Source organism: Girardinichthys multiradiatus, chromosome X, assembly GCF_021462225.1.
Source record: "Girardinichthys multiradiatus isolate DD_20200921_A chromosome X, DD_fGirMul_XY1, whole genome shotgun sequence".
Lineage (NCBI taxonomy): Eukaryota > Metazoa > Chordata > Actinopteri > Cyprinodontiformes > Goodeidae > Girardinichthys > Girardinichthys multiradiatus.
Genome location: NC_061817.1, coordinates 21,077,276 through 21,101,723, shown reverse-complemented (window position 1 = coordinate 21,101,723; position 24,448 = coordinate 21,077,276). Strand labels below are relative to the sequence as shown.

General features: G+C 40.2%; 1 protein-coding gene across 2 annotated transcripts; it reads left to right on the top strand.

Annotated features, from left to right (window-relative positions):
• The first annotated feature begins 142 nt into the window (after positions 1-142).
• Positions 143-24,121, top strand: LOC124862166 (serine/threonine-protein kinase/endoribonuclease IRE1-like). 2 transcript variants are annotated; one of them, XM_047355981.1, is made up of 22 exons: positions 143-360; positions 5,877-5,997; positions 8,015-8,048; positions 8,850-8,922; positions 9,123-9,195; positions 11,016-11,138; positions 11,454-11,555; positions 11,636-11,897; positions 13,001-13,079; positions 13,343-13,502; positions 15,096-15,211; positions 15,304-15,486; positions 15,685-15,949; positions 16,032-16,122; positions 16,210-16,399; positions 17,565-17,664; positions 17,749-17,948; positions 18,066-18,213; positions 18,387-18,514; positions 18,942-19,065; positions 22,707-22,798; positions 22,888-24,121. In XM_047355981.1, the coding sequence occupies exons 1-22, from the start codon at positions 283-285 to the stop codon at positions 23,371-23,373; spliced, it is 3,228 nt and encodes a 1,075-aa protein (XP_047211937.1). In that variant the 5' UTR covers positions 143-282; the 3' UTR covers positions 23,374-24,121. The 2 variants fall into 2 exon arrangements, with proteins under 2 accessions (XP_047211937.1, XP_047211938.1); XM_047355982.1 differs by having other exon boundaries at positions 145-360; positions 22,731-22,798.
• Positions 24,122-24,448: the final 327 nt, after the last annotated feature.

Sequence of the window (24,448 nt, the reverse complement as noted above, 5' to 3'; positions counted from 1 at the left end):
GTGCTGTTTTATAGCACATCCGTGTGTGGAGGCGTGTTTTCATTGGCCCAGAGGCCTCCGTGCGTCCCTCCCTCCTTCACTCCTGAGGATATGAATCCAAAAGTCCAACCTCCGCAGTGTTAATTTCAGGAAGAAACGTCTGTACCGCTGCGGCTGCCGCTGGCTCGATTAAAACATTTGAACCACCTCTCGCTGTGGCAGCCCGAACCGAGTTTTCTATGTAGCGATCAGCCCGCCCGGACCACCCAGCTAGTCTGTCGAGGTCTGAGACCCGAGTCTAACATGGACTGGCCAGGGAGCAAACAGGCTCTACTGTGCTGCATTTTAGCCTTGCTTTCCTGCGCTGGTCCCCAGCTAAAGGTAAGCGAGCTAACTGGATATCATTGTGTTATGATTATCTGGTACAGAACACGCAGAACACACGGTTCTGGTGGGCTTATTTTATTACTTTGAGGCGTTTTAATAGCATTATTTGTCCTTACATGACGCTGAAATTCTGTCCATATGCTGCGTGTTGACATTAGTGCGGTTATCGAAACACGAACGTTAGCTATCTCGCTGAAGTATCCTTTTTTATCAGTTTTAGGGGCTAAAATCCATTTATTTGACACTTTTAAAACCTGCGTAGATACATTTGTTTTTTTATGAGTCTAGTTTCAGGAAATGACAAGAAACTATATGTAAACTTTTAGATATCTGGCACTGTTGGTTAACTGTTGAAATTTCAGACGTTTACCTTTCAATAACAATAATAATGTAGCTGTTACTAAGGGTGCATGATGTTAGCAAGATATGTAGCTGTGATGTGACTGAGTGTTGTGATCTACCCACATTATTCTCGCTGTCTCAATGTTTATTTTCCACCATCACCCTTAATGTCTACCCTATCAGATAGCAGTGACTCAAAAAACAAACCCAGTTCAGCTTAGATAGCTAAGCATCATGTCAATTTATAGTGGAAATAGACAGTCAAGGTCAAAACGTTTGAGGTTTCTTCTGATAACAGAGACAAGGTTTTGTTTACAGATTTTTGACTATAGTTTCAATATCACTGGATGCGATGGCCCTCAACTAATACAAACAGCGGATATCAAAAGCTGACCCCTAGACTTGGATACAGTTACAGTTAGGTCATTTTAATTCCCAAAATGTCATTCTTCATGTAGTGAATCCTATGTAATGTTTCAATGGCTTGATTAGTTCAACATTAAATCGACAATTGAATTCGCTAACTTGTCACATGTGTGCAGAAATAACAGCAATTTACCTGAGGGATGTTTCACTGTTTTTGAGGGATACTTGTTACAAAGAAGACACATATATGATGCTATTGCAGCCAAAAGTGAGATTATTTTAATTAATTTTGCTGTCTATGTCGGGGTAGAGTTAAAGATACCAAAGTTCTTAATTTTTTTTTCTTGGATTCAAATCTTCTGCCTCTGTCTAATAACAACAGCAAATAATTTATCTTTTATATCCTTTGGAAAAAATAAAATCAGCAGATTAGATCTCAAAGTTAATGGAAAATCGGTATTGGCCAAGAAAAGCCTAATCGGTGCATCTCAAGTTTAAGGTCTAAATACATATCTTTGAAGTTTTTGTAATTTCAAAAGGTTCTAATTATGTTAGGGTTTTAAAGCACATTTTCTAAGGATGAGACCTTGAGAACACACTTAAATCGTAGGGTTTTCCATATCTTTTTAAACGTATATATTTTTTGACCTATACATAACTTGTACATTTAGGAGAGTGTTTAGTAAACAATGACTTGGTGGAATATGTCTTGTGTATTTCTCTACACTACACTACACTTGGTCAGATCTAAATCATTTAGGGCCAGGTCATTTATACTTTTAAACCTTGATGGAGTTTATACATTCATTTTACAAGGACTGTATCCATAACTTGCAACAGACCCGTGTCCAGTTGTTACAAAAACATCCATAAGTCCATGCAAATCAAAATAATATCTTATTGGGTATACATTCTGTGAAGTACAGTAACAACTTAGTTTTGGGTGGCTTGAATTGGGTGTCTTGGATTTAATCTTGATCAAAAGCAATAAATGTGTTCAAACTGAGCCAAAACCTTAAAAGCCTGGAGACCAAGGCCCTTCACTGCTACACAACACCACCTTAACTAAGACGCAGCTTAAAGTGGCTTTATAATCCCTTGTCATGTCTCAGGTTCCTCTCTTAGCCTATTAGAGTTTGCAGGTGTAATGGGGGCAACAAATGATAGGCCAGCGATAGAGTTTAAAGGGATGTAAGTGGGAGAAAAGGCATGGGATGTCTACAGATGAAAAGCTCTTTACATCTGTATGTTCACGCCTGTTCACAGCTGACACATTTCTAAGAGCAGACAGTTTTGCTTTAAAAGAATGACACGTCTGTGACTAAATGTCTGTTAGCAGTGATCGCTATTATTAACACATTTTATGTCCTCCTTTATGCTTGCACAAACTTCCTTTAGCAGCTGATGGCCATCATAAACTCAGTCTGTTTATGCCATTTCTTGAAACTATGCAGTGGTCAATTTTACATCTTTTTTTTAACTTTATTTCGAAAGAAAAAGCAGTCACATTTGTACCTTATCACAACAATGGACCGGCTATGCTTTAACTGAGCCTGCCAACACGTGGCACTCCTCTCTCTGTAGCAAAACCCTGCAGTTGATCCATGCAACCTTGAGTGCATTATCACTTTAGAAGCAATGTCACATCCTCACTCCGTTTTAATTGTTGCGCAGCCCTGAGGGGAAAAAATATCTTGCATGTAGATTCAGACAAATGTGTGATAATGTTCTTTTTCTTGGTTCCTGTGTTGGGTTTTTCTGCACCCAGACAAGCTGCAGAAATTGCTGAATGCAGCAAACAAGGTGATTGCTTTGTTTCTACACTTTTTAACCTCGTGTTTTTGTTAGTGCCGGTCCATACGTGGAACCACATGGCTTTTTTTTTTTTTGTGTACACCCCGGACTCTTTTAAAGTGTTTGCTGAAACCTGAAGAGAAAGCCGCCAGTTCTAAGCAGCTTGGTTTGCCGTGCAGCAGGCTCTGAGGCACAGTGACCCATTACTGACCGCTGCACCAGCATTGAAGTCCCTTTTAAGCTGCCCCCGGTGCCAAAAGGGTAAGAAAAACCAAAGAAAAATTAGATCCAGGAAAAAGAGTTTGGTGGTACCCAGTTCTGCAGTCTTTTGCAACCCTTATTATGCAATGCTTTTTCTGTGAAACGCACAGAATGAGGAAATGGAAGGGTGTGCATTATTTCAACCGTTGCTTTAATTAAGCTTTTGTAAATCACATCCATTCTGAGCAGCGAAACTGTGAAACAGATGTCCCTGAAGCGCAACACTTTAACATATTCATCCGCTGTTAAATGTCGGCATCCATGCAAAACTAGACGGGCCAGCAGATGGTTGGGGAGGTATTTGTTTGTGAAACCAAGAGAGCTGTTGGGGGTTAAAACAGATTAGTTACGATACATTTTTTTTTGCCAACAAGCTTGAGTCTGAAGCAGCAGTGGGAACAGTTGCAGGTGCAATGTTGACACGCATGCTGATAAAAGGATTTGTGAGAGCACAGAGAGAGATCCTTGAGCCAGTGTGGAAGGATATCATTTCTCTCTGCAGATGATGAGAAACTCTCAGTTGATGTTTTGCCTTGGTTTCTGTTCATTTGGGTGTGAGAAGTTTCAGAAGAGTGCGGTGAAAAACTTTGCGGGGTGTCTGCGACTGGTCACGGACGCTGTTTACAGTGGAGGGGCGGGCTGTTTCACGGTGGGTGGACACGCTGAGATATATACTGCGCTGGTGGTTCCACGTGTTCTTCATCCCACGTGCATAAAGGGCTGATGTAGCTAAATCAAGGATTAAAAAAAAGAACGTCTTTGAACATGAAAAAGGCTGATGGAGCTTGTTGAATGCTAGGGGGTTGGTGAGGAGTCATATTTCTCGAACCGAACCGTTGACTGGAGTAGCCATCTGCTACAGAGGCTTTAAAACGGTTCTTATATTTTAAAGCTGTTTTTAATGAGATGCAGGATAAATTGTTGGAGTGACCAGAGTTTTCTCCAGCTGCGTGGTAACACTGTTCTGGCCTTCTCCCAGCTGTTGCTGCACACTGCTAATCAGCTGTCTAAGAAAAGGCTCCTACACTTTGCCCTGGCCTACAAGAAAGACAAACTCTGTGACTTGGAAATGTTTCTGGTTGAGAGAAAGACATGTGGTCATGGTGTGAAAACTAAAGGCCCTCCACTCATCACTTTTATTACATTACATTTTAAAACTACAGTTGGCAAGCTAAGAGCAGAGTGTCTGCAGGCTACCTGAGCAGATAGCCTGACGAAATAACAGGGACGCATCCCTGCTCCTACGCCCCTAAACCAAACGACTGGTTAATGACCAGGCCTTCTCCGTGGTGCCTCGTGAGCTCCTGTGTCCCCTGTATCTGAGTAGGCGTAGATTGGACAGAGGAATGCCCATATGGGCTGCCGGCCCACTATTCAGCTGTGTGTGCTAAAGTTGAGGAGCTCCTCTCACATTGTCCTTGGCTAGATTAATTTCAAAAGGCAAAACCAACTTTACAAGATATACTAGATGGCAGGAATGTAGCTCTTACTCTTCAGGTACCTACCCGCCATCTATATCATACTAGTATGCATGAACAGTAAAGCTGCAGACGCAGAGTGTTAGAAACCTTGCTCCTCTATTATTTTTTTTTTCAAGCTTGGAAGTATTTTAGCTCCTTAACCCCATGGGTATTTTCTTCAGGCTGCCTAATTTCTCTGAGGAGTTTGTTAATACTTTTTAAAAGGTGAAGCTCCTACATATGTGGAAGCTATTTGCAGATCTCCAGGGGGATTTTATGAGGTATTACTCCATGCCCCTGATCAATACTGCTGTGGTTTACCAGGGAAATGAGCACAGCTTCTGCTGCTAAGATTTCCTGTGGCAGAGGAGTTGTTGTGTTAGAAAATACGTTTCAGTTTTAGGCCTAGATCAGTTATCAGCATCCTGGTAAACATGCAGTACCAAAACCACAAAAAAAAACCTTTCAGTCATACTGTTTCTACAGTTTTAAGTACTTTTGATGAGATGATGGAGAAAGTGCAGGGCTGACTGCAGTTTTCTGTATAGAGCACTGCCCCTCCCCCACCTGCTGCTGCGAATTGCCAAATATTGCTGCTTAAATATTTCCAGCGGTGAAAACACACAGCCATGTTGTGAAAACTAAAGGAGCCCCATTCATAGATAAGGTAACATTGTTTCTAACTACAGTTCAAAAGCCTATAGGGGTCTGTCTGTTATGCAGGCCTCACCTAGCTAATATCAGCTAGTGGACCACCTAGTGTTAAATGGTAATAAGGTATAATATTCTGTGCAATAAGTGCTTGCTCAGGGTTTTTTTGTGTTACGTCCTGAGCCTTCTCAGTTCTACCACATTTTCTACCGAACCATGATCCAAAGATTAAACGGAGATGAAATGGGCTTAGCCTCATGCTCAGTTTTCCTCTTCATTCCCACCCTTTGTTATAGTTCTCGCTTTAAATCAAGCAACAATTCAGTTGATCAGCTGTTATCCTCTGCCAGGTTGCTTGTGATTATTTCAACATTTTGTGTGTGTGTGTGTGTGTGTGTGTGTGTGTGTGTGTGTGTGTGTGTGTGTGTGTGTGTGTGTGTGGCCAAATAATACCGGAGCGATTACGGACTAATCATCCATTGCCTTAATGCTGATGCACATGTTCTAACCTAACTTGGGAGTTTAAAAAGGATGCATGCACAAACACATCGCTGGTTATGAACCAGACATGCTGTCAGTGTGTTTTTGCTGAATTGCGTGATTGTATATTTATTTGAACGGTTTTTGTTTTCGTAGGGGTTTTGCCGTGCCAGCACGGTCGCCCTTCCTGAAAGCTTGCTCTTTGTGTCCACGCTGGATGGAAACCTGCATGCTGTTAGCAAGAAATCCGGCTCCATTAAATGGACTCTGAAAGAAGGTAAGAGGAGAGGACTGGTGTCAAGTTAAGGTGTTTGTTGGCTGTTTTCCTTGTTTTTGATACCGTATATCAAACATGACATACTAATGTTGTCCCAGTGCCCCATGGATCCCTGTTTGGTTCTGGGAATATGCAGGCCTTATTAGAATAAAGCAATGAAGCTTTGACTTTGGAGAAATTGAGTAAATTAGAGGTCACATCTCTACCATATCAAGATTATTAGAATGTAATAATGTGTTAATATTACAAGATAATGGAGGATGTTCAATTTACAAAAACTAGATGACATTTTAAGTTTTTTGGGGGGGGGAAACATTAAGAATCCCCCTTCTATGTTTGTTGTTTTCACAAATAAAGATCTTGCAGATCACAAACTGCTTTTTCAAAAAAAAAAAAAAAAATCTATAATCAGCTTTAGCCTATTTGAGCAGTGTGTAAATTGTAGGGTTTATGCTTGTCGCACAAAACTGCGAGCCAGTTCTCCAAGATTCTTTGGGTTGTATTGCATTTAGCTTGTCTGCTTTGCAGCTAAAGTTTTCTGAGTGTTTCCTGAAAAGAAAAGCATGGCCACACCTGAACCTTTCCATCTGCTATAAATATTATAATTGGTATCACACGCAGGATTATATATATGGTCTTGTCAGTGCGATTAAGGTGTTCTAATCTTAAAAGCAAACATGTCTTTGTGTCTAATCATTTTTCTTTCTTAAAAAGTACTTCTCCAGCCTTTTTCCATATATTTATTAACTATATTTGTATTGTGTAGTTAGGCCCTGTTTTTAGACCACACTAGAACAAGGTGCTCATTCAGGTTGTCTTAGCCATGAAAAGTGAATAATTATTAACAGAGAAAGGGGGAAATGCTGCCTTTAATCAAGGTCTGAGTGGACCGGTGACAGCAGCTTCACTGTAGTGTCGCCTGAACTCACGCCTTGCACCATGGTTACCACGTTAAGGCTCTGCATGCTCTGGAATTGCATTAGATAAGGAGTACAAACATTTTTTTGTGGATTTCTTTTTTGTTTCAGGCAGGATAATAAAAATTCAATTTTTGCCTGCTAATCTTGCCCGGGTCCAGTCAATAACCAAATCTCCGATTGTGAGGCAGAGGCTACCTCCTCCGCATCATCTGTCTTCCTGGAACAGCCACTGAATATAGATTTTACCAGGCTTTGCACACACCTGTTGCATTTGCAGTCGGGCACAATGAGAAGGGAGCAGAAATCTTCCACCTTTGTCAATACTGAACAGCATGATTTAATATCACACCTGTCATGGTGCTGTTTGCTTCTCTCCCTCCTTTAGTTTGCAAACATGTATTTATGTTTCAGCCATAAATATAAAAACCAGCTTGTTTACTTGACGTCCTATTCAATTACATTTGCTTAAGACCAATGTTTACTGAATAAAATTGTCATTTACCATCTTTGGATTATCCCACACCTAACTGTGCCGTTGTTGACACCTCAGCTCCACCTGGTCCACACCCAGTTTGTTCACACTGGTGGGAGTTGTACGTTTGTCTTTTTGCAACAGACGCCTCGGGTTTAGGGTTTGACTGGTTTGCCGTTAAAAGATAGAAAACAATGTACTGAACACTTCTATCCAGTAACACAGTAGAAAACAGTTTATTTTTGCAAAGCAAGTCTGCTTTTAGCCCACTTTTAACCAGATATTATTCAATGCATTTAAACTGGAATATAGCACAACTGCAGTGAGTCTGTTAGATAGATATTTGATATTGTGATCACATTGAATGATTGTTATTCTTGTTCCCAGTGCTGGTGTGTCATGTTTGATTTACTCACAGAAAGCTGTTCACTGACTTATCTGTTTGCCCTTCATGTTTGCCACTGGGGCATGCATGCTCATTTGGACTTTGGGTCCTCGGCAGCCCAACGTCTCCAGTGCTCATGTCGCCCTCTCTTACTCAACTGCCACTAGACATGTTTTCCCTCTGCCAGATGATATTCCCGTCAGTCCTGACTATCATCTTTGTCTCCTTTTGTCTCCTCAGATCCAGTTCTTCAGGTCCCCACTCATGTAGCCGAGTACGTATCTGAGTTACTTTTTCTTTTGTTGCACACACACAGAGCTTTGCAAAAGGGTCCACACCCCTCAAACTTGATCCCATTTTGCACAGTTTGTCACATAAGATACAAAATAAAATGTTTTAAGTTAGCCAACATCTTTATTCGTCCCTCTTTACTGAATCTCCTAAATAAAATCAATTCCTTTAAAAGTAATCTGTTTAGATTAGATTAGATTAGATTACACACAGATGCACTCTTTATACTTTGCATAAAACTAGTTGTTCTGTGAAAGCCTCAGGAGTTTAAAAGTGAAACATGGTGGTGGCTTTATGGTGATCTGAGGATGGCTTTCTTCAGCAGGGACAGGGAAGATGGATGGAGCTAAATGCAGTTGAAGAAACTCTAAGGCTGAGAAAAACTTGGTGGGGGTTCACCTTCCAACAGGACACCCAGACTAAACATGCAATTGTGAATCTCTGGCAGGACTTGATGTTTGCAGACCCTCTTTGTCTAATCTGACGGAGCTTGAGAATGTGTCTACAAAGTCCCTTTTTAAATGTTTAAGAGTTTAACACAAAATCGTTTTCCTTCCACTCCACTTTGTGTGGGTCTGTCACAGCAGTAAAATTCATTGAAGTTTAAGGTCGTAAAGTTACAAAAATGTGGAAAGGTTTCATAAAATACATTTGCAAGGGTCTGTATTCTGATGTATCTTATCTGTGTGTAACAAAAGGCAGCATATGCAAATAATAATTACAACATGTTGAGCTTGACCTATTGTCTGGAGAACGAACCTGCCACCTTTATCTTTGTCACCAGACCAGCGTTTCTGCCGGACCCCAACGATGGCAGTCTATACTCTCTGGGTGGAAAGAACAACGAAGGCCTCACAGTAAGAGGAAATACGTTTATCAAAACATTTTAATCTTCTATGTTTGGTGAGAACCGCCTCTCAGTTCCCTGTTCTATAGAAAAATAGTCATGCTTTCTCATTATGAATTTGCAGCTGTGGTGGTTTGTACTACATGTTCTTATATTTTGTTATTGTCCCTTAAAACGATGAGCTTTATCTGAGTGTTTCTGCTTGAACAGAAATTACCTTTCACCATCCCAGAGTTGGTCCAGGCCTCACCATGTCGCAGCTCTGATGGAATCCTTTACATGGGTAAGACTCATTCATCAAATGCATTGTGGTCACAGCTTCCAACATGCACACACATTTGTAGATCCTGCCCATGTTTATCACCTTCTCTGAAGGCGTTATCTGGTTTCAGCAGAATGCACCACATTGTCTTCTGGTTCCAGTGAATCTGCTGTCGTAGCCTCAGCTCTTTTGATTTTATACCTGCCAGCGCAGGAACGTTGATCTGCCATTGTTTGAACAGAAGCTGGTCACATTGGCCTCCTCACTGTCGTCATCAGTCGGGCATTTATTTTTCTCAGCTAAGGCTGTTTGCTATTCGGATTCAAACCGTTGCTGGTTGGTTGAATACTGTGTGTGTGACTTCACATTTTGTCAAAATGCAGTAAAAGATACGGATGCAAAAATGTCAAGGAGTAGTTATTTTACTATAGTGTGATAAAACCCATTGACAAACTGTAACAAGTTGTTTTACATAACTGGGCTTGTACAAAGTGCCTCATTTAGTCAGTTTAACCGCTTTGCTGATATTAGAAGAAACCTGAAAACTTGGCTTTGCACAAGTAGTTATACGTCTTCAACATTTTCACATTTTGTAACGTTAGAACCACAAACTCCAGTGTTTTATTTAGATTTTATGCTACTGGACCAACACAGTGGTTTTACAAGGCATGCTGTACTTGAGTCAATACTATGTAGAAACACATTTTGCTGCTGTTGCACAAACAAGTCTTTTGGATTTGTCTCTACAGTCTCTTGAAATCATGAAATATTTGCCCATTCTTTTTTGCAAAAGATATCGAGCTCGGTCAAACTTGATGCAGGGTTTCTTTTAAGATTGGACTTTGACTGGGCCATTCTAACACATGACATTGCTGTGATCTAAACCCTTCCTCTGTACCCCTGGCTGTAGAGTGAATTAGAATATGGGCTCCGATGAGGCCCGTTTGTCAGATTTTAAAGTACTCTTTGAAAATAACTTTTAACCAGGTAGTAAACATACTTTTCTGTATAAGGTGTTTTTTTTTTTTTTTTACAACAATCTGATGTGATATTCTAATCTTAAATGTTGTTTTTTTCATTTGCTGTAAGCAGAAAATTGGTTTGAAGTGTTTTGCAGTTTTGCAGCCAGGAGCAGGTTTTTTCCTGCTATCCATCTTACTATTAACTTTCACCAGCTTCCCTATGCCCGCTGAAGAAAAACATCCCACAGCATGATGCTGCCACCATGTTTCACTGTGGGAAGGGTCTTCAGATATAACATTTTGCCTGTAGGCCAAAAATCACCTTCTTTCCTTGTTTGCTGTTTCACCTACATGCCTTGTGGGAAACTATAAATGCAAGAATCTTATGGCTTTCTTTTAACATTACCTTCTTCTTGCTAATCTTCTATAAAGACCAGGTTTGTGGAGTACATGATTAATGGTTGTCTTGTCTTCAGTTTCTCCCACCTGAGCTGTGGACCATGGGCCTCCTCACTTCTTCTGAGATGAATGCTATCCTTGCTTGGTCTACTCATTTCAGTGCATGTCTTGGTGTTTTTGCTGTGGTACCGTAGTGTTTATTGTTCCAGATGATGGACTGAACATCAGTCCATGAGGTGTTCAGTTCTCAGGAAATTGTTCTCTAATCTAACCCTGCTTTAAACTGCTCCACAGCTTTCTCTAGGACCTGTCTGCTATGTTCTTTGGCATTCATGATGCTGTTAGTTCTCTGATGTTCTCTCACCAAACTGTATTTCATTTAAAATTACAGTTATGTGCAACTTTGTTGGTCTACCACATAAAATTTACAGCTGAAGTAATCAGTTTCCTCTGTGTGTTTGTCTGTTTGCTCTCCTGCAGGTAAAAAGCAGGACCTGTGGTATGTGGTGGATTTGCTAACAGGTGAAAAACAGGAGACTTTGACGTCCTCGTTCGCTGAGATGCTCTGTCCGTCCTCATCCCTTCTCTATCTGGGACGCACGGGTAAAAACAAAACAAGCTCAGCTGTTTTTCTAACCAGCATAGTTTCACTAACGATTTAACCCAGTTCAACAACAAACGCCTCAGACTGTTTATACGGGTTTTTTTTATTCGATGGTCGTTTCTGCAGCCGATTACCTAACTATCTGCTCCTTAAGGTTGTTTTTCTCCTGAAAGCTCACATTTGATGTTGTTGGCCATTGTTATTTTTAAAGGGAATGTAACACAATTTAGCTTTGCACTTATCTAATGAAACTGACACTGAGACGCTGCCATGTGTGCTGCTTAAATAACCAGGCATGTTTCTGTCCTTGTTAGAGTATACCATCACCATGTACGACACCAAGAACAGAGAGCTGCGCTGGAATGCCACCTATTCCGACTATGCCTCCACCCTCCCTGACGATGACCTCAAATACAGTAAGATTCCTACACAAGCACGGCCTTTCACTTTCCAACACGCTGCGCATGTTAATTGCATCTCTTTATTCCTTCCAAAGAAATGGCTCATTTTGTGTCCAACGGCGATGGCCTCGTGGTGACTGTGGACAGCGAGACGGGAGACGTTCAGTGGATGCAGAACTACAATTCCCCGGTGGTGGCGATGTACATCTGGCAGCGCGAGGGTCTTCGTAAAGTTCCCCACACTAACTTGGCCGTGGAGACGCTGCGGTACCTCACTTTCATGTCCGGAGAGGTTGGAAGGATAACTCGGTGGAAATATCCGTTTCCAAAGGAGAAGAAGCCCAAAAATAAATTCATGTAAGTAATTTACCTCCAATTTCTTTCCTTTTTTATGTAGCCATAAGCACTAAAACACTGGAAAAATATTTATTCATTGTGTGTGTAGGTTTACATGTGCATGTCAATACTCATCATCATGGAAACTTCATTTATTTCGAGAATATATATTTAGAGATGGACTCTTTCACACGGAGGGTATATTTCATGTGTTTGTTTTGATTAATATTGCTGATTAATGTTTAAACCGGTTAAAAATATATTTTTAATACAGAAATGTTGCGTTATGATGTACACAATCACACTGCTGACTTCACAGATGTGTACCCAACAGTCAGTGAAACCCTACTCAAGGCGGATAAGCAGCAAAATTAGCTGACCATTCAGAGCCGTGTAATAAGTAAATTAATGGAAAGTTAAGTGGAAGGAAGAAGTGTGGTCAAAATTTGTACAAGTAACAGGCATAACCACAGCCTTAAGAGGATTGTTAAGCAACATGTGGAGTTTGGCTGGAGGAACGTTACTGTGGAAATTAAGCTCCCAGAGCTTGGAGGAAGAGTGGAGGGGCAAAGAATCCCTGTTTTTTGTTTTTTTTAGGTGCTTGTGCTCACTATCTATGCAAAAAGAGCCCTGATCAAGCACTGAGTTCAGATACCTTACAGTACATGGACATATAGGTTGACATTTCTGTAATAAAATTCCTTTTTTTATTTGACTTATGTTCACGTTTAAATTTTCTGAAAAATGTTATGTTCATTGTCTTTAGCTATTAGCCATAATCCTCAAAATGAACTGAAATAAAAGCTTGCAATATGTAGTTAATCCACAATAGTAACTTAATATACTAATTTAGAAGCACTTGCAGTTTGTCTTGAATCACATCTTGATAAAGTGAATTTTGTAATGCACTTGTTTTGCCTGGATATATGAGGGATTTACAGTAAATGTAAAGTAAAGCTCCACAGCTGCTGCTGCTGAAAAGCAAAGCCAGGACAACTTGGTCTTCTGTGAATGTTCTAGCCTTATTTGGCTTGGCGAGATTTTATCTTTGTCACGGCTCAGTTTAGCATCAAGCACGTTGAAATAACGAGTTTAACCGACTGCAGCGTTTCTGTTCTTTCCAGGGCCACTTTATATGTGGGCAAATACTCTACAAGCCTGTACGCATCGCCCTCTCTGGTACATGATGGAGTCACAGTGGTGGTGAGAACAATCTGCATATAAACCATAGTAAACGGAGTGTAACATTTAATCTTGTGAACAGCACAGCCTTGTTTCAAGGTTTTTTAATCAGTCTTTATATGTTTTTATTAAATTGGTTTTAACTCTGCCACAGTTTTTTTTTAAATATGTTTTTGTGGTTAATAAACCTTGAAGACTTGATTGTTTGAAATAATAGCCTGCTGTTCCTAGAGAGTCCCTTATATAAACTCATGAGGGGTCTGATAACAGAGTGTTGTCTTTAGCCTCGTGGAAGCACCTTCCCCCTGTTGGAGGGCCCCGATAGCCAGGAGACGGAGGAGGATAAGGAGTGTGTCATCACACCCAGCACAAGTGTGAAGTTCAACGCTGGCCTCCGAGAGCGAAACCGGATCAACTTTATGAGGAACTATCTGCTTCTCATCGGTACTACACAAAACAAATCACAACCATTAGAATCTTTATTTTAACTATTTATCCGGGTGCTGTGAGAAAGATAGTAGGTTTAAAAAAAATGCACTTTCCTAAATAAGTTTTAATGTTGGCACTCGTAACCAGAGAACCTGGAAGTTTCCATGCTTTCAGTTAAATGTGGCCTGCCATCTACTGGGTGACTGGTGGAATTACAGATATTTTGTGACTTTTTTTTTTTTGGTTAATATAAGCGGAACGTTTTTGGCAGTAATCGTTCTTTACCAATGCTCTGTTTCATTTATTTAAAAAATTTTAAATAAGAAGTCTGTCTTCCAACTTATCATCCACTCACAGAATTGTAGTGTCTAATGTCTGCTTGGCTTTGGCTCTGTTATTAGGAAAATATATAATTTTGTTTGATTTTTATCTCTTTTTACTGTCTAAAATGCAAATTAAGCCAAAGAGATTTAGCTTAACTGTGAAGAAATCAACATTGGATTGTAACTAGGCATGAGCCGATATAATTACCTCACATTAAATTCCACATTTTCACTTTATTGACACAAAATTTCACAAATCTGAAATGTATTCCAAGATCTAATTGTTTTTATTTTAAACAGAAAAGCAGCAGTTTTTCCTACTGATATATATATGAATATCATAGTTAAAATTATATTTATGTTTTTTTTATACATAGTATTGAACAAACGCTACATGTAGAAGTCTAGAAAAGTAAGTTATTCAAGTGCTTCTTTAATGTTCCTATTAGAGCAACCTAAGTACAACAAGCTAATATTAGCTGGTCAGTTAGTTGGGCTGTCTGCTTGGGTGAATTCTGCATTCGGTCGATTCACAGACTTGCTGCTCGGAGGTTGACAGCTGCAGTTTTGAAATGCTTGTGCCAGTAATGAATGGGACTCCTTTAGATGCCTCAACAAGACTGCCTGTTTTTTCGTGACGGGATGCATTGTACATGGTTAAATCTGTCGTCCTTGTAAGAGGTGGGAAAGTATAGGAGCTTTCTTTCAGCCAGCCGGCTGACGGTGTGCAGCAACATGTGTTGAAGGAGCATCACTCTGAGGCTTTCTCTGTCATCTTATTAGAAGGATTCTAAAACCAAAGGAGCGGTATGAAGGAGAATTTGAATGACTTTAAAACCAGAACTTGTTAGAACTATGGCATACCATGATACCAGTAACCATCCCTCGTCTGGCTGCATCTAGTGTTTTACAAGTTGTCTTTATATTATATTACAGGCTGCATCCATGTTGCTGACCGTTCAAAGCATAGGGTTTTTAACTGCAGCCGAGGAACACAAGAACTTAAGAGATCATTTATGTGAGCATTAAGGCTACTCTAAATGCATATATTCTTCTAATGTATAACGGAGCTGCGGAGAGGGGTGCTGACTCAGCTCCTTTTCAACCATAACAATGCATTTCTTTATGAAGAAACCAGTTTTAGGAGTGGTTTTATTGTCTCCGTGTTTTTATAGAACCATCTGAAAAATGGCAGAATGTCTCCTTTACAATATTACCGTTGGTGTTTTGGATACTTTCGACTTGAATTCCTTTTGTTTGAAACGTTTTTTGTGCTGTTTTTCAGGTCATCATGAAACACCCCCCGAGGCTCACACCAAGATTCTGGAAACGTTCCCGGAAAACTTCCCTCGTAACCAAGGCAACGTCATCCCACCTACTATGGACAAAAAAGGAGAGGAGGTCCGTGTCGTCTCGTGTGAGGGAAACATCCTAACCCTCTGTGCACATTTTCTCTTTAACATTTTTCTTGCTCCTCTGATTTCTTGCTGTAGAAGGTCAATGACAGCGGCATGGACGATGGGCAACCTTCAACCTCCATCCAGGAACCGGGAACCAGCAGCCACACGGTGCGCTCGGAGGCCCCCGTGGATTCCATGCTCAAAGACATGGCCACCATCATCTTCTCCACTTTCCTGCTGGCCGGCTGGGTGGCTTTTGTTATCATCTATCCCAAGGTAAGAAATACTATGACCTATTTTAATGTATCAGATTTAGTTATATAGCACAATTACAGCATAACAACATCTAATAGCTGCAAACCCTGTCCAGCATTAACCATGAGATTAGGAGTTTAAAGTGGAAACGGCATGCTAAAAAAACGTTCAGAAACATATTTTGTCATTGTTTTTGTTTTTTTTCCTTTCCTACCACAGAGTGTTCACAAACAGCAGCAGCTTCAGCACCAGGAGTTCCAGAGACAGATGGAGGAGAGGCTGGAGTTGCTCCAGAGGCAGCAGCCCTTCTCCCCTGCAGAAGTGGGCTTAGGTTTGGCTTCAGATAGCGATTTCTTGGAGGTGATTCGCACTCGCTTCGACTGCTCAGACCACAGCAGCCCTAACGTCACCCCCCGTGCCTCCAACCACTCCAACTTGTCTGTGTCTGAGGTGGGGAGCTCTACATATGAACACGAAGATGGAGGTAAGGCTGTTAAATTCAGTGTTCGTTCATAGGTTGATTTATTTTAGCCTAGTTTTCACTGGGTGTGATGTGTTTTTATCAGAGGAAGACTTCACAACGGTCAGAGTTGGCAACATAACCTTCCATCCCAAACAGGTCCTGGGCCATGGTGCTGAGGGGACTATTGTTTACAAGTAAGTGAATCAGTCATGGCAGCCTCTGCTTAAATTTCACTAATCCTCTCATATCACAGTTTTGCATTTGTGCTTTTTCTCCAAAAGGGGGCAGTTTGACAACCGTCCAGTGGCGGTAAAGAGAATCCTCCCAGAGTGCTTCAGCTTTGCAGACCGAGAAGTGCAGCTGCTCCGAGAATCTGACGAGCATCCAAATGTTATCCGTTACTTCTGCACCGAGCGGGATCGTCAGTTCCAGTACATCGCCATAGAGCTGTGTGCTGCCATTCTTCAGGAGGTAATTAATCAATTATTAAGAAGCTTTTTTTTTTGAGTAAAATTTTTCTTCAGAAAATGGTTTAAGACTTGTCTTTAACAACAACTGAACACCAAAAGGCCCTCAAAAGTGTGTTCAACGGCAAAGCTCCTGGACCTGAAGGTTTCCCACAGAATTCTGGTCACTGCTGGCGTCATTATTTGTAGAATATACGAATAAGAAAACCCACTTAGGTTATTTTTGTACTCAAATGTCTGGAAAAATAATTTGAGATTTGATCTTGGTAAATTATGGAACATTGAAATGAATAGTGTGTTCAAACGCTGAACAAAATGGTCCTACGGCATGATACCGTCACAGCAGTCCTTAAGTTGTTATGAAGCTTGATTTGGAACATTGACTTAGATATTGTTGTTTCTAGGTCAGCATCCTCCCAGTCCATGGTTGTTGTTAAACTCACTTCACTCCGGACAGTTCTAGCAGCTGTCAGTTTATGATGGACTTGAGCCTCGATGGTTGCTGGGATGTTTCTGAACGTTCTAAACAATTTCCCTTTCAGTGACAGACGGCTGCATCCTAGGTGCACAAAGGAGCATTATCATAGATCCTTCCTCCCAGCAGCCGTTGGTCTTTTATAACCATCACTGCTCCCAATAAACTCAATAAGTGTTTACATCCTTGCTGGTTTTTACATAGTTTTTCCATTTCTTGAAAACAGTCTGTTGCTGTTATTATCCTTCTATATGATGGTTTAATAGTTTGGGACAGATTGTTTAAAACTTCATACAGCTGTGTGTTCCAACAGGACAATTATCCCCAAAACTCATCAGAATTCATATTTTGCAATGGACAAAGTTGGCTAATGTTAAGCTTCTAGAGTGACCCTGACCTCAACCATATTGAAAATGTGTGGCCCAGTCCATGCCGGGGAGAGGAACCAACCAAAAGTGTGGCTTCTTTGAAACTTGCCAAGGGACATTTTTTCCAAATATCACGTGTCCCGACCCGAATAAATCATAGAAAAAAAAATAATAATTTCAAACTTTTCCCCCAAAGTCTTGTTTTTATAAATCCATGTCGATTTTTGTTATATTATCTTATCACCCTGAAGAAAGAACTTCCAGGCATTGTGTTTGCTCTGCTGAATGTTTTATTTTATTAACACTGTTTACTTTTCTCTTGCCAGTATGTAGAGAAAAAGGATTTCCACCGTCATGGACTTGAGCCAGTCGTGCTTCTGCAGCAGACCATGTCAGGATTAGCCCATCTGCACTCTCTCAAAATAGGTACGCATCACTAAAATATCAAACGCTTTTACTGCCTCCTTGTCTTCGGTTATTGTTGAAATATAATTTTCTGTGTCCCTCTAGTCCACCGTGACCTGAAGCCCCACAACATTCTGGTGTCCATGCCGAACGCACACGGCCGAGTCCGGGCAATGATTTCAGACTTCGGTTTGTGTAAGAAGCTGGCGGTGGGACGTCACAGCTTCAGTAGGAGGTCTGGGGTTCCAGGGACCGAGGGTTGGATTGCTCCAGAGGTTCTCAGTGAGGACTTCAAGGACAACCCGGTAAGTCAGGGATAGTTGCCCTTTATCTCATTTGGCAGGAGTACTACTCAAATAGTTGCTGTTTGTACTTCCTTTTGAAATCATGGTGGTGTCTCTCTTCCAATGTGTTCCTTGTAGACCTACGCGGTGGATATCTTCTCTGCCGGTTGTATCTTCTACTACGTGGTGTCTCAGGGAAGTCACCCCTTCGGCAAGTCTCTACAGAGGCAAGCCAACATCCTGCTGGGTGGATACAGCCTTGACTATCTGCAAAGTGACAAACACGGTGAGAATTATGCCTGATTAGAGAATGTTTTTAGCTTGATATGGTTGGTCATTCTTTCATCAGTGCCACAGGATGCAACAAAGAAATGTGCAGAGCAGACCTATTTCTGCTCTTCTCACAAATTACTCAAGACTTTGTGGGGTGTGTTTTTTTTTGTTTTTTTTCCTTCTCAGGAAACCTTGTTGCCAGAGATCTCATAGAACAGATGTTGAGCATGGATCCCCAGAAAAGACCTTCAGCTGAAAGTGTCCTCAAACATCCTTTCTTCTGGAGTCTGGAGAAGGAGTTGCAGTTCTTCCAGGTTTGGGCTCCTTTCACATGCTGGACATCTTTAATACCAGAGTTCTGCATACCTGCAAACTCTGTGCAGAGAGACAGCAACAGGTTTTAATACTATCTAGACTGACTGTACTGTTCTAGATGGGCTTTATGTAAAAGGAATTGCTTTCATGGTAGTTTGTTGTTATTTTTATGCTTAATGCTGGCAAAGAATTTTTCAAAGTTTTGTAAAAGGCAAACACAACTTATATATGCTATTTAATGTAGAACTATTGATGTGTCTGCACGTGTATTCATTGGTTATGGGCAGTTTTGCTATTTCTTTAGAAAGAAATTATGTTTTAAATTAGAGCACTGCACACCGAGATAGACCCATTAAATGCTTTTATTTAGCTTTTTTTTTTTATTGCTGCAGATCGAAATCATGCAATGTGGATCTGTTTTTGCAGGATGTGAGTGACAGAATAGAAAAGGAACCGCTGGACGGACCAATCGTGAGGCAGCTGGAGAGAGGAGGGAGGGCCGTTGTCAAGGGCGACTGGAGAGAGCACATCACAGTGCCATTGCAGACAGGTATGATGAGGCTGGCTGAAAGGTGCAAGCTGTGCCACAGTTTAGCGTCTTCTAAACACTTTGTCTTGTTTGTTGTGGTGTTGTTTGGCACCTTATTCTCTTAAATGTGGTACTGTTTCACTTTAGATGTTTTAGTCCTTTGATTTGCTCTCACCAACGAACTAAATGTTTCCTGTCACAGGAAGATGTCTGTGTAAAGTAGGCTGCTTCCTGCCTGCAGTGCCAAATGCTGAGGATCACAACCTAGATAATAGTTTCAATAATGAATAAAAGAAATGTTGCGGAACCATTATTTTACGTTAAGGTCATAAAAAGAGCCAAATATAACCAATCCAGACTGTGTTATATGTTTATCATTTACCTAGGATATCAGAAGCAAACTAAACTTTCGGGAAAAAAACTGGACTGTTTTAAATCATTCATTTCAAACTTTTTTCTACCTTTTAATGTGCCATAGATCCCGTGCAGAGTCATTTGGGGGAGAAATATATACCATATATATATGTATATGTATATATATATATATATATATATATATATATATATTATATATATATATATTTATATATATTATATATATATATATTTATATATATATATATATATATATATATATGTATATATATATATATGTATGTGTATGTATATATATATATGTATGTGTATATATATATATATATATATATATATATATATATATATTATATATATATATATATTTATATATATTATATATATATTTATATATATATATATATATGTGTATGTATATATATATATGTATGTGTGTATATATATATATATATATATTATATATATATAAATATATATATATATTATATATATATATATATATATATATAATATATATATATATATATATATACACATACATATATATATATACATACACATACATATATATATATATACATATACAGACACTTCTCATTTGGATGCATGCTTGGGGTCATTTTTCATGCAGAAACTGATGTTGTTGGTATGGTATTGTTTTGGTTTACTATTGTTGAACATTGCAACAGCTAGAGCGATTTTGATTAACCCACATTTTTCCACCGTCTGTGAGCTTCAGTATTTCAGCCACTTATGTCTTATTTCCTGCTCTCGGTGGAGGTGGACGCTTTTTCTCTGTCTCCCGCACCCCTCCCATATCTGCCCTGCTTCAGCTCTGTGTCTTGTCATTTTGGAGCCTGTTTTTGCACATCTTCCAAATTCTTCCAAAATATGGATTTGGTCAGCTGGTCTCTCAATGCAATTGATCAAATTTTCTCGACGAGAAGACAGGGGTCGGGAGAGCCCACTTGCCCGGACAGGACATTTTTCTCCGGATTTCTGCTTTTTGGAGTCAGCGGTTACCTGGCATATCGAGAAATTCGGAGAATGTCAGCAGCTGTTCTGGCCATTGTAAGGCTGCCTGGCATGTGTGATGGGATCTTCAGAGCGATCAGCACTCAGACTGAGATGTTACGTGAGCTGAATCGCAGACTGGATGTGATCCTTACACAGGATCGCAGGCAGGTTGCGGTTCCTGGACTCAGGGGTGAAATGGGATAAATCTTGGGAGAAAGTTGTTCGCTCGGATCTGGCAGAAAGACCAGGAATTTGTCTATTTGGATTCGCCTTTGAGAAGCACCAGCGAGACTCTCAAGGCTGACGGAAAATTAAGAGTCAGCCTAACCCAAATAATTATTATTTTTCTGAATCTGGCTCCCCTGCACGGCCTTGATGGCTGGCTATCTTCAACTTCTCCTGGAAGTTATGTAAACATGACGCTCTGCTCCCTCTGCCCCCTCCCTTCCCTGAGGACATCTGTGGACCTGATCAGAACTTTGTGGCCGGTTGATGAACATTCCAACGAACCATCAAGGACAATGGCCTCTGTGACAATGCTTCATGGACTTACTTGCACACACTCACTTGCACACACACACATGCTCAAGATAAACATATGCACTCCTCACACCACCTTCACCGTTCCCGGCATGATGTTGTTTTGTAAACTTGTTGCTTCTTTGTGCTGAGGTTTTTTTGCAATCTTAAACTGTATCCTGCTAAGGATAAAGTGTGAAATATGATTTTTTTCCCCTCTACTTACCTAATGTGACCTCTTTTCTCATCTAGCAAGGGCAGCGCCTGTGAGTGGGCAGCAAAGCCTCGGTGACCCGTCCCCCCTTTGTCTTGTGTCATGATGTATGTTTGGATGGGTTGTACTGGAATTCTAATTTCCCCTCGGGGATCAATAAAGTATCTTTGAATTGAATTGAATTGAAAATGTACACTGGCTGTGAGCATGAAAGGCCGTTAGGTTATCAAAGTGGTCAAATATATTAGCAATATGCAGAGCATAAATGCATGGCATGTGAGCTATATTATCTCCTACCAAATATTGCTTGCAAGCAGTACTTTACACCTGCAATATTGAACACACTGATAATTTGATGACCGCTGACCAATGCGTTTGAATATATTGTGCAGCTCTAATTGGTTTTAAAGAAAAAAGTCCTGCAGGACATTTTGTTTTGTAGTCTGTCGATTTGCAGCCTCGATGACCAGTTTCCTTGTCTTTTCATCAATTTTGAGGAAACATCCAACTTTAGTAATGTCACTGTCCTTATGTTGAAGAATCCTGTGCAATTTTCTGTACCCCTTCTTCCCCTAATTGATACCTTTGTACAGTTTTGATCTTTTGTTCTCCTTTTGCAAACTATAGCTTTAAATAACGTTGCAAATTAAGGAAATGTCTAGAAAAATCCTACTAGGATAGCAAAACTTTATTTATTTATTTATTTTGTTAGTTAGAGCTACTGCAGTCGAACGCAGGTGTGAACTCAAGAAAACTTATTATTGAAATTGATTTAAAAGTTGCTTCAACAAAGCTTTAATTTAAGTGCAAACTTTTATTTTTTACATTTACCTCACAACAGATTTGTTTTTCAGTTGACTACTGTTATGTCAAATTAAGGGTGGGAAAGCTTTTGAAAAGATTGATAAAGGTCAAATTTTTTTACATCCCAAACTTGGCATTTTAACTGAAGTTTTTAGATCTTTTGCATTTACCATAACCATAGTAATTAACTGAAATTATAAAATTAAATGTACATCAGCGCTGCACAATATTAGAAAATGTTGCTGTGGCAATGATATTGCTAAATAATATGATAAAGAGTCACAATAAATGGCTTATACCTTCTTTCCTCTCGTCCTCATCTGTGACCTTTAGCATTCTGGGTGATGTTTTTGTGTCTGGTGTTAGCATCTGCTGCCCTGAGACTCTGTCCAACTGGCTAAATATTACATTAGTATGAAAAATGTAAGTTCATACCACTTGTAATATGTTCGCCAACAATTATTGCACTCTAAACAGTCCTTTGTGATATGAATATTGCACACACTAATATACGATGACGGTAATTTCATGATATTTTGTGCAGCCATGATGTACGTCTTTAGGTTGATGGAGTCAGTACTGACTCACTGTAGCTATTTTACGTGTCAGACCAGAAATGAATGAATGAAAAAGTTTCACTCATAATAAAATATGCATCTCCATGATTTCTGGAATTTTTTTATTTTACAAATTCTGTTTCCATAATAGATTTATTTTTTCACATATTCGGTGGGTTTGATTGTTCTCCCTCTGATAGATCTGCGGAAATTTCGCTCCTATAAGGGTGGATCAGTCCGGGACCTTCTGCGTGCAATGAGAAACAAGGTGAGAGTCAGTTGTTGCATGATTAAAATTTTCAAAGAAAATTGCACTCCTCCCCTGCTGTAGATTCCTGATTGATCTTGTCTCAACAGAAACATCATTACCGGGAGTTGCCTGCTGAGGTGCAGGAGACCCTCGGCTCCATCCCTGACGACTTTGTCTCGTACTTCACGTCCCGCTTTCCTCACCTGCTGATGCACACCTATTTGGCCATGAGGACCTGTGCACCTGAGAGACCTTTCCTGCCTTACTACCCCACTGCAGAACAGCTGCAAAAAACACAGACCCAGGGGTTGCAGAGACTCTCTGAGCCATGCATTCAACCCCTGCCAAATCTTGCATCACTACCAACCTTACAACCACAGGAGGTGTCACAAATGTCACAGTCTGTGCAGTTGGTGCCCTCATCCAGAGAGCAACCAGCACCTTCAGACTTTTCCATTCACACGGATCACCCACAAGTTGTCGGACTCCCCACAGCGCCTGACTTCCTCTGTGAAAACATATCACAATGTCTTACGGTTCCTCTCAGGCCTGACATACTCACTACCCTGGACAACAAAACCAGTGCCGACTGAGCCGAAGCTGAGGTGGACCCACAACAGATATGGGAGCTTTATCTTAAACAGTAAAGAACATTCAAGGGTTTGCTGCTGTGCCACCGTGAGGACCAGGCCTGCAGTGCCTGGAATCACCTCCAAGTGCAACAGCTGGACCGCAAACAAAAGTGCCTTCTGCTGCTCTGGATTCAGGTTGGTCCATTTATCGCCTCTGCTCAGACGTCCAGCTGTCTACAATGTGTTGTTGAATATTTTGTAGCTGGACTGAGCAAAGTAAATGGCTTTTTAAGTTTACTTTATTACACAGTGCAAAAAAATGTGTCCAAAAGCTCTCTGCTCATTGTTGTGGGGAATGTCTGCAAATGTTGTTGAACAATTGGGTAGTTTTATTGTGCAATGTTGTGTGTTTACTGCAGATGCTGTATGTGTAATTTTGTACAGAAAGATTGAAAGTTTGGGTTATAAATCTCTTAATATGGCCCGAGTGCCTTTTTTATATGTCTAAAACCCCATCACTGTGCTGTGTGGGTACAGATCATTAAACAGACTATGCTTCATGTGCTTGATTCCACTTAATGCTGCTAGAATCTAATCTGTGTTGCAGACTCAGACTGTTCCAAAGTATCTGAATCCAGGAAATGAGTTAATTCTCATCTTGATGTTGAGAAGTAAAGCCAGAAAATATTATTGTGTGACTTTTTTTTTTAGTGTCATAGTGATGTTGATGACTTGCACATATTAAATTCTTTATTGTTTTCTACTCGTATTTATCTTGTTGGTTCATTTTGCATCTGAAGCACACATCGTAGTGGACCAGACGGATAGACAGGAATAACAAAAACATAAAAAATGTGTTTGTCTGGTTTCTGCCAATAACTATAACAAAGCTACAAAGAGAAATGCTGTCCACAGATAATCTCCATCTTTTTTTTATTTAGTTTGAGCTGTTTTGCAAAGGACTCAGACTGCAGTTCTTGTTTGCGATCCATGTGTGTCAACTAAATTAACCTATTTAGTAATAATGGAGTTTAAACAAAAATTCAACATGGAAGACTCACCATCACCTCCAGCTTCGTCTCATTACTCCTCCATG

What these genes read in the sequence shown, in the direction of transcription:
- LOC124862166 (XM_047355981.1), top strand. Translation starts at nt 283, where the DNA reads ATGGACTGGCCAGGGAGCAAACAGGCTCTACTGTGCTGCATTTTAGCC. An exon ending in GCGCTGGTCCCCAGCTAAAG is followed by an intron (nt 361 to 5,876) that starts GTAAGCGAGCTA and finishes TTGTTTTCGTAG; the next exon opens with GGGTTTTGCCGTGCCAGCAC. An exon ending in GTGCTGCCATTCTTCAGGAG is followed by an intron (nt 16,400 to 17,564) that starts GTAATTAATCAA and finishes TTCTCTTGCCAG; the next exon opens with TATGTAGAGAAAAAGGATTT.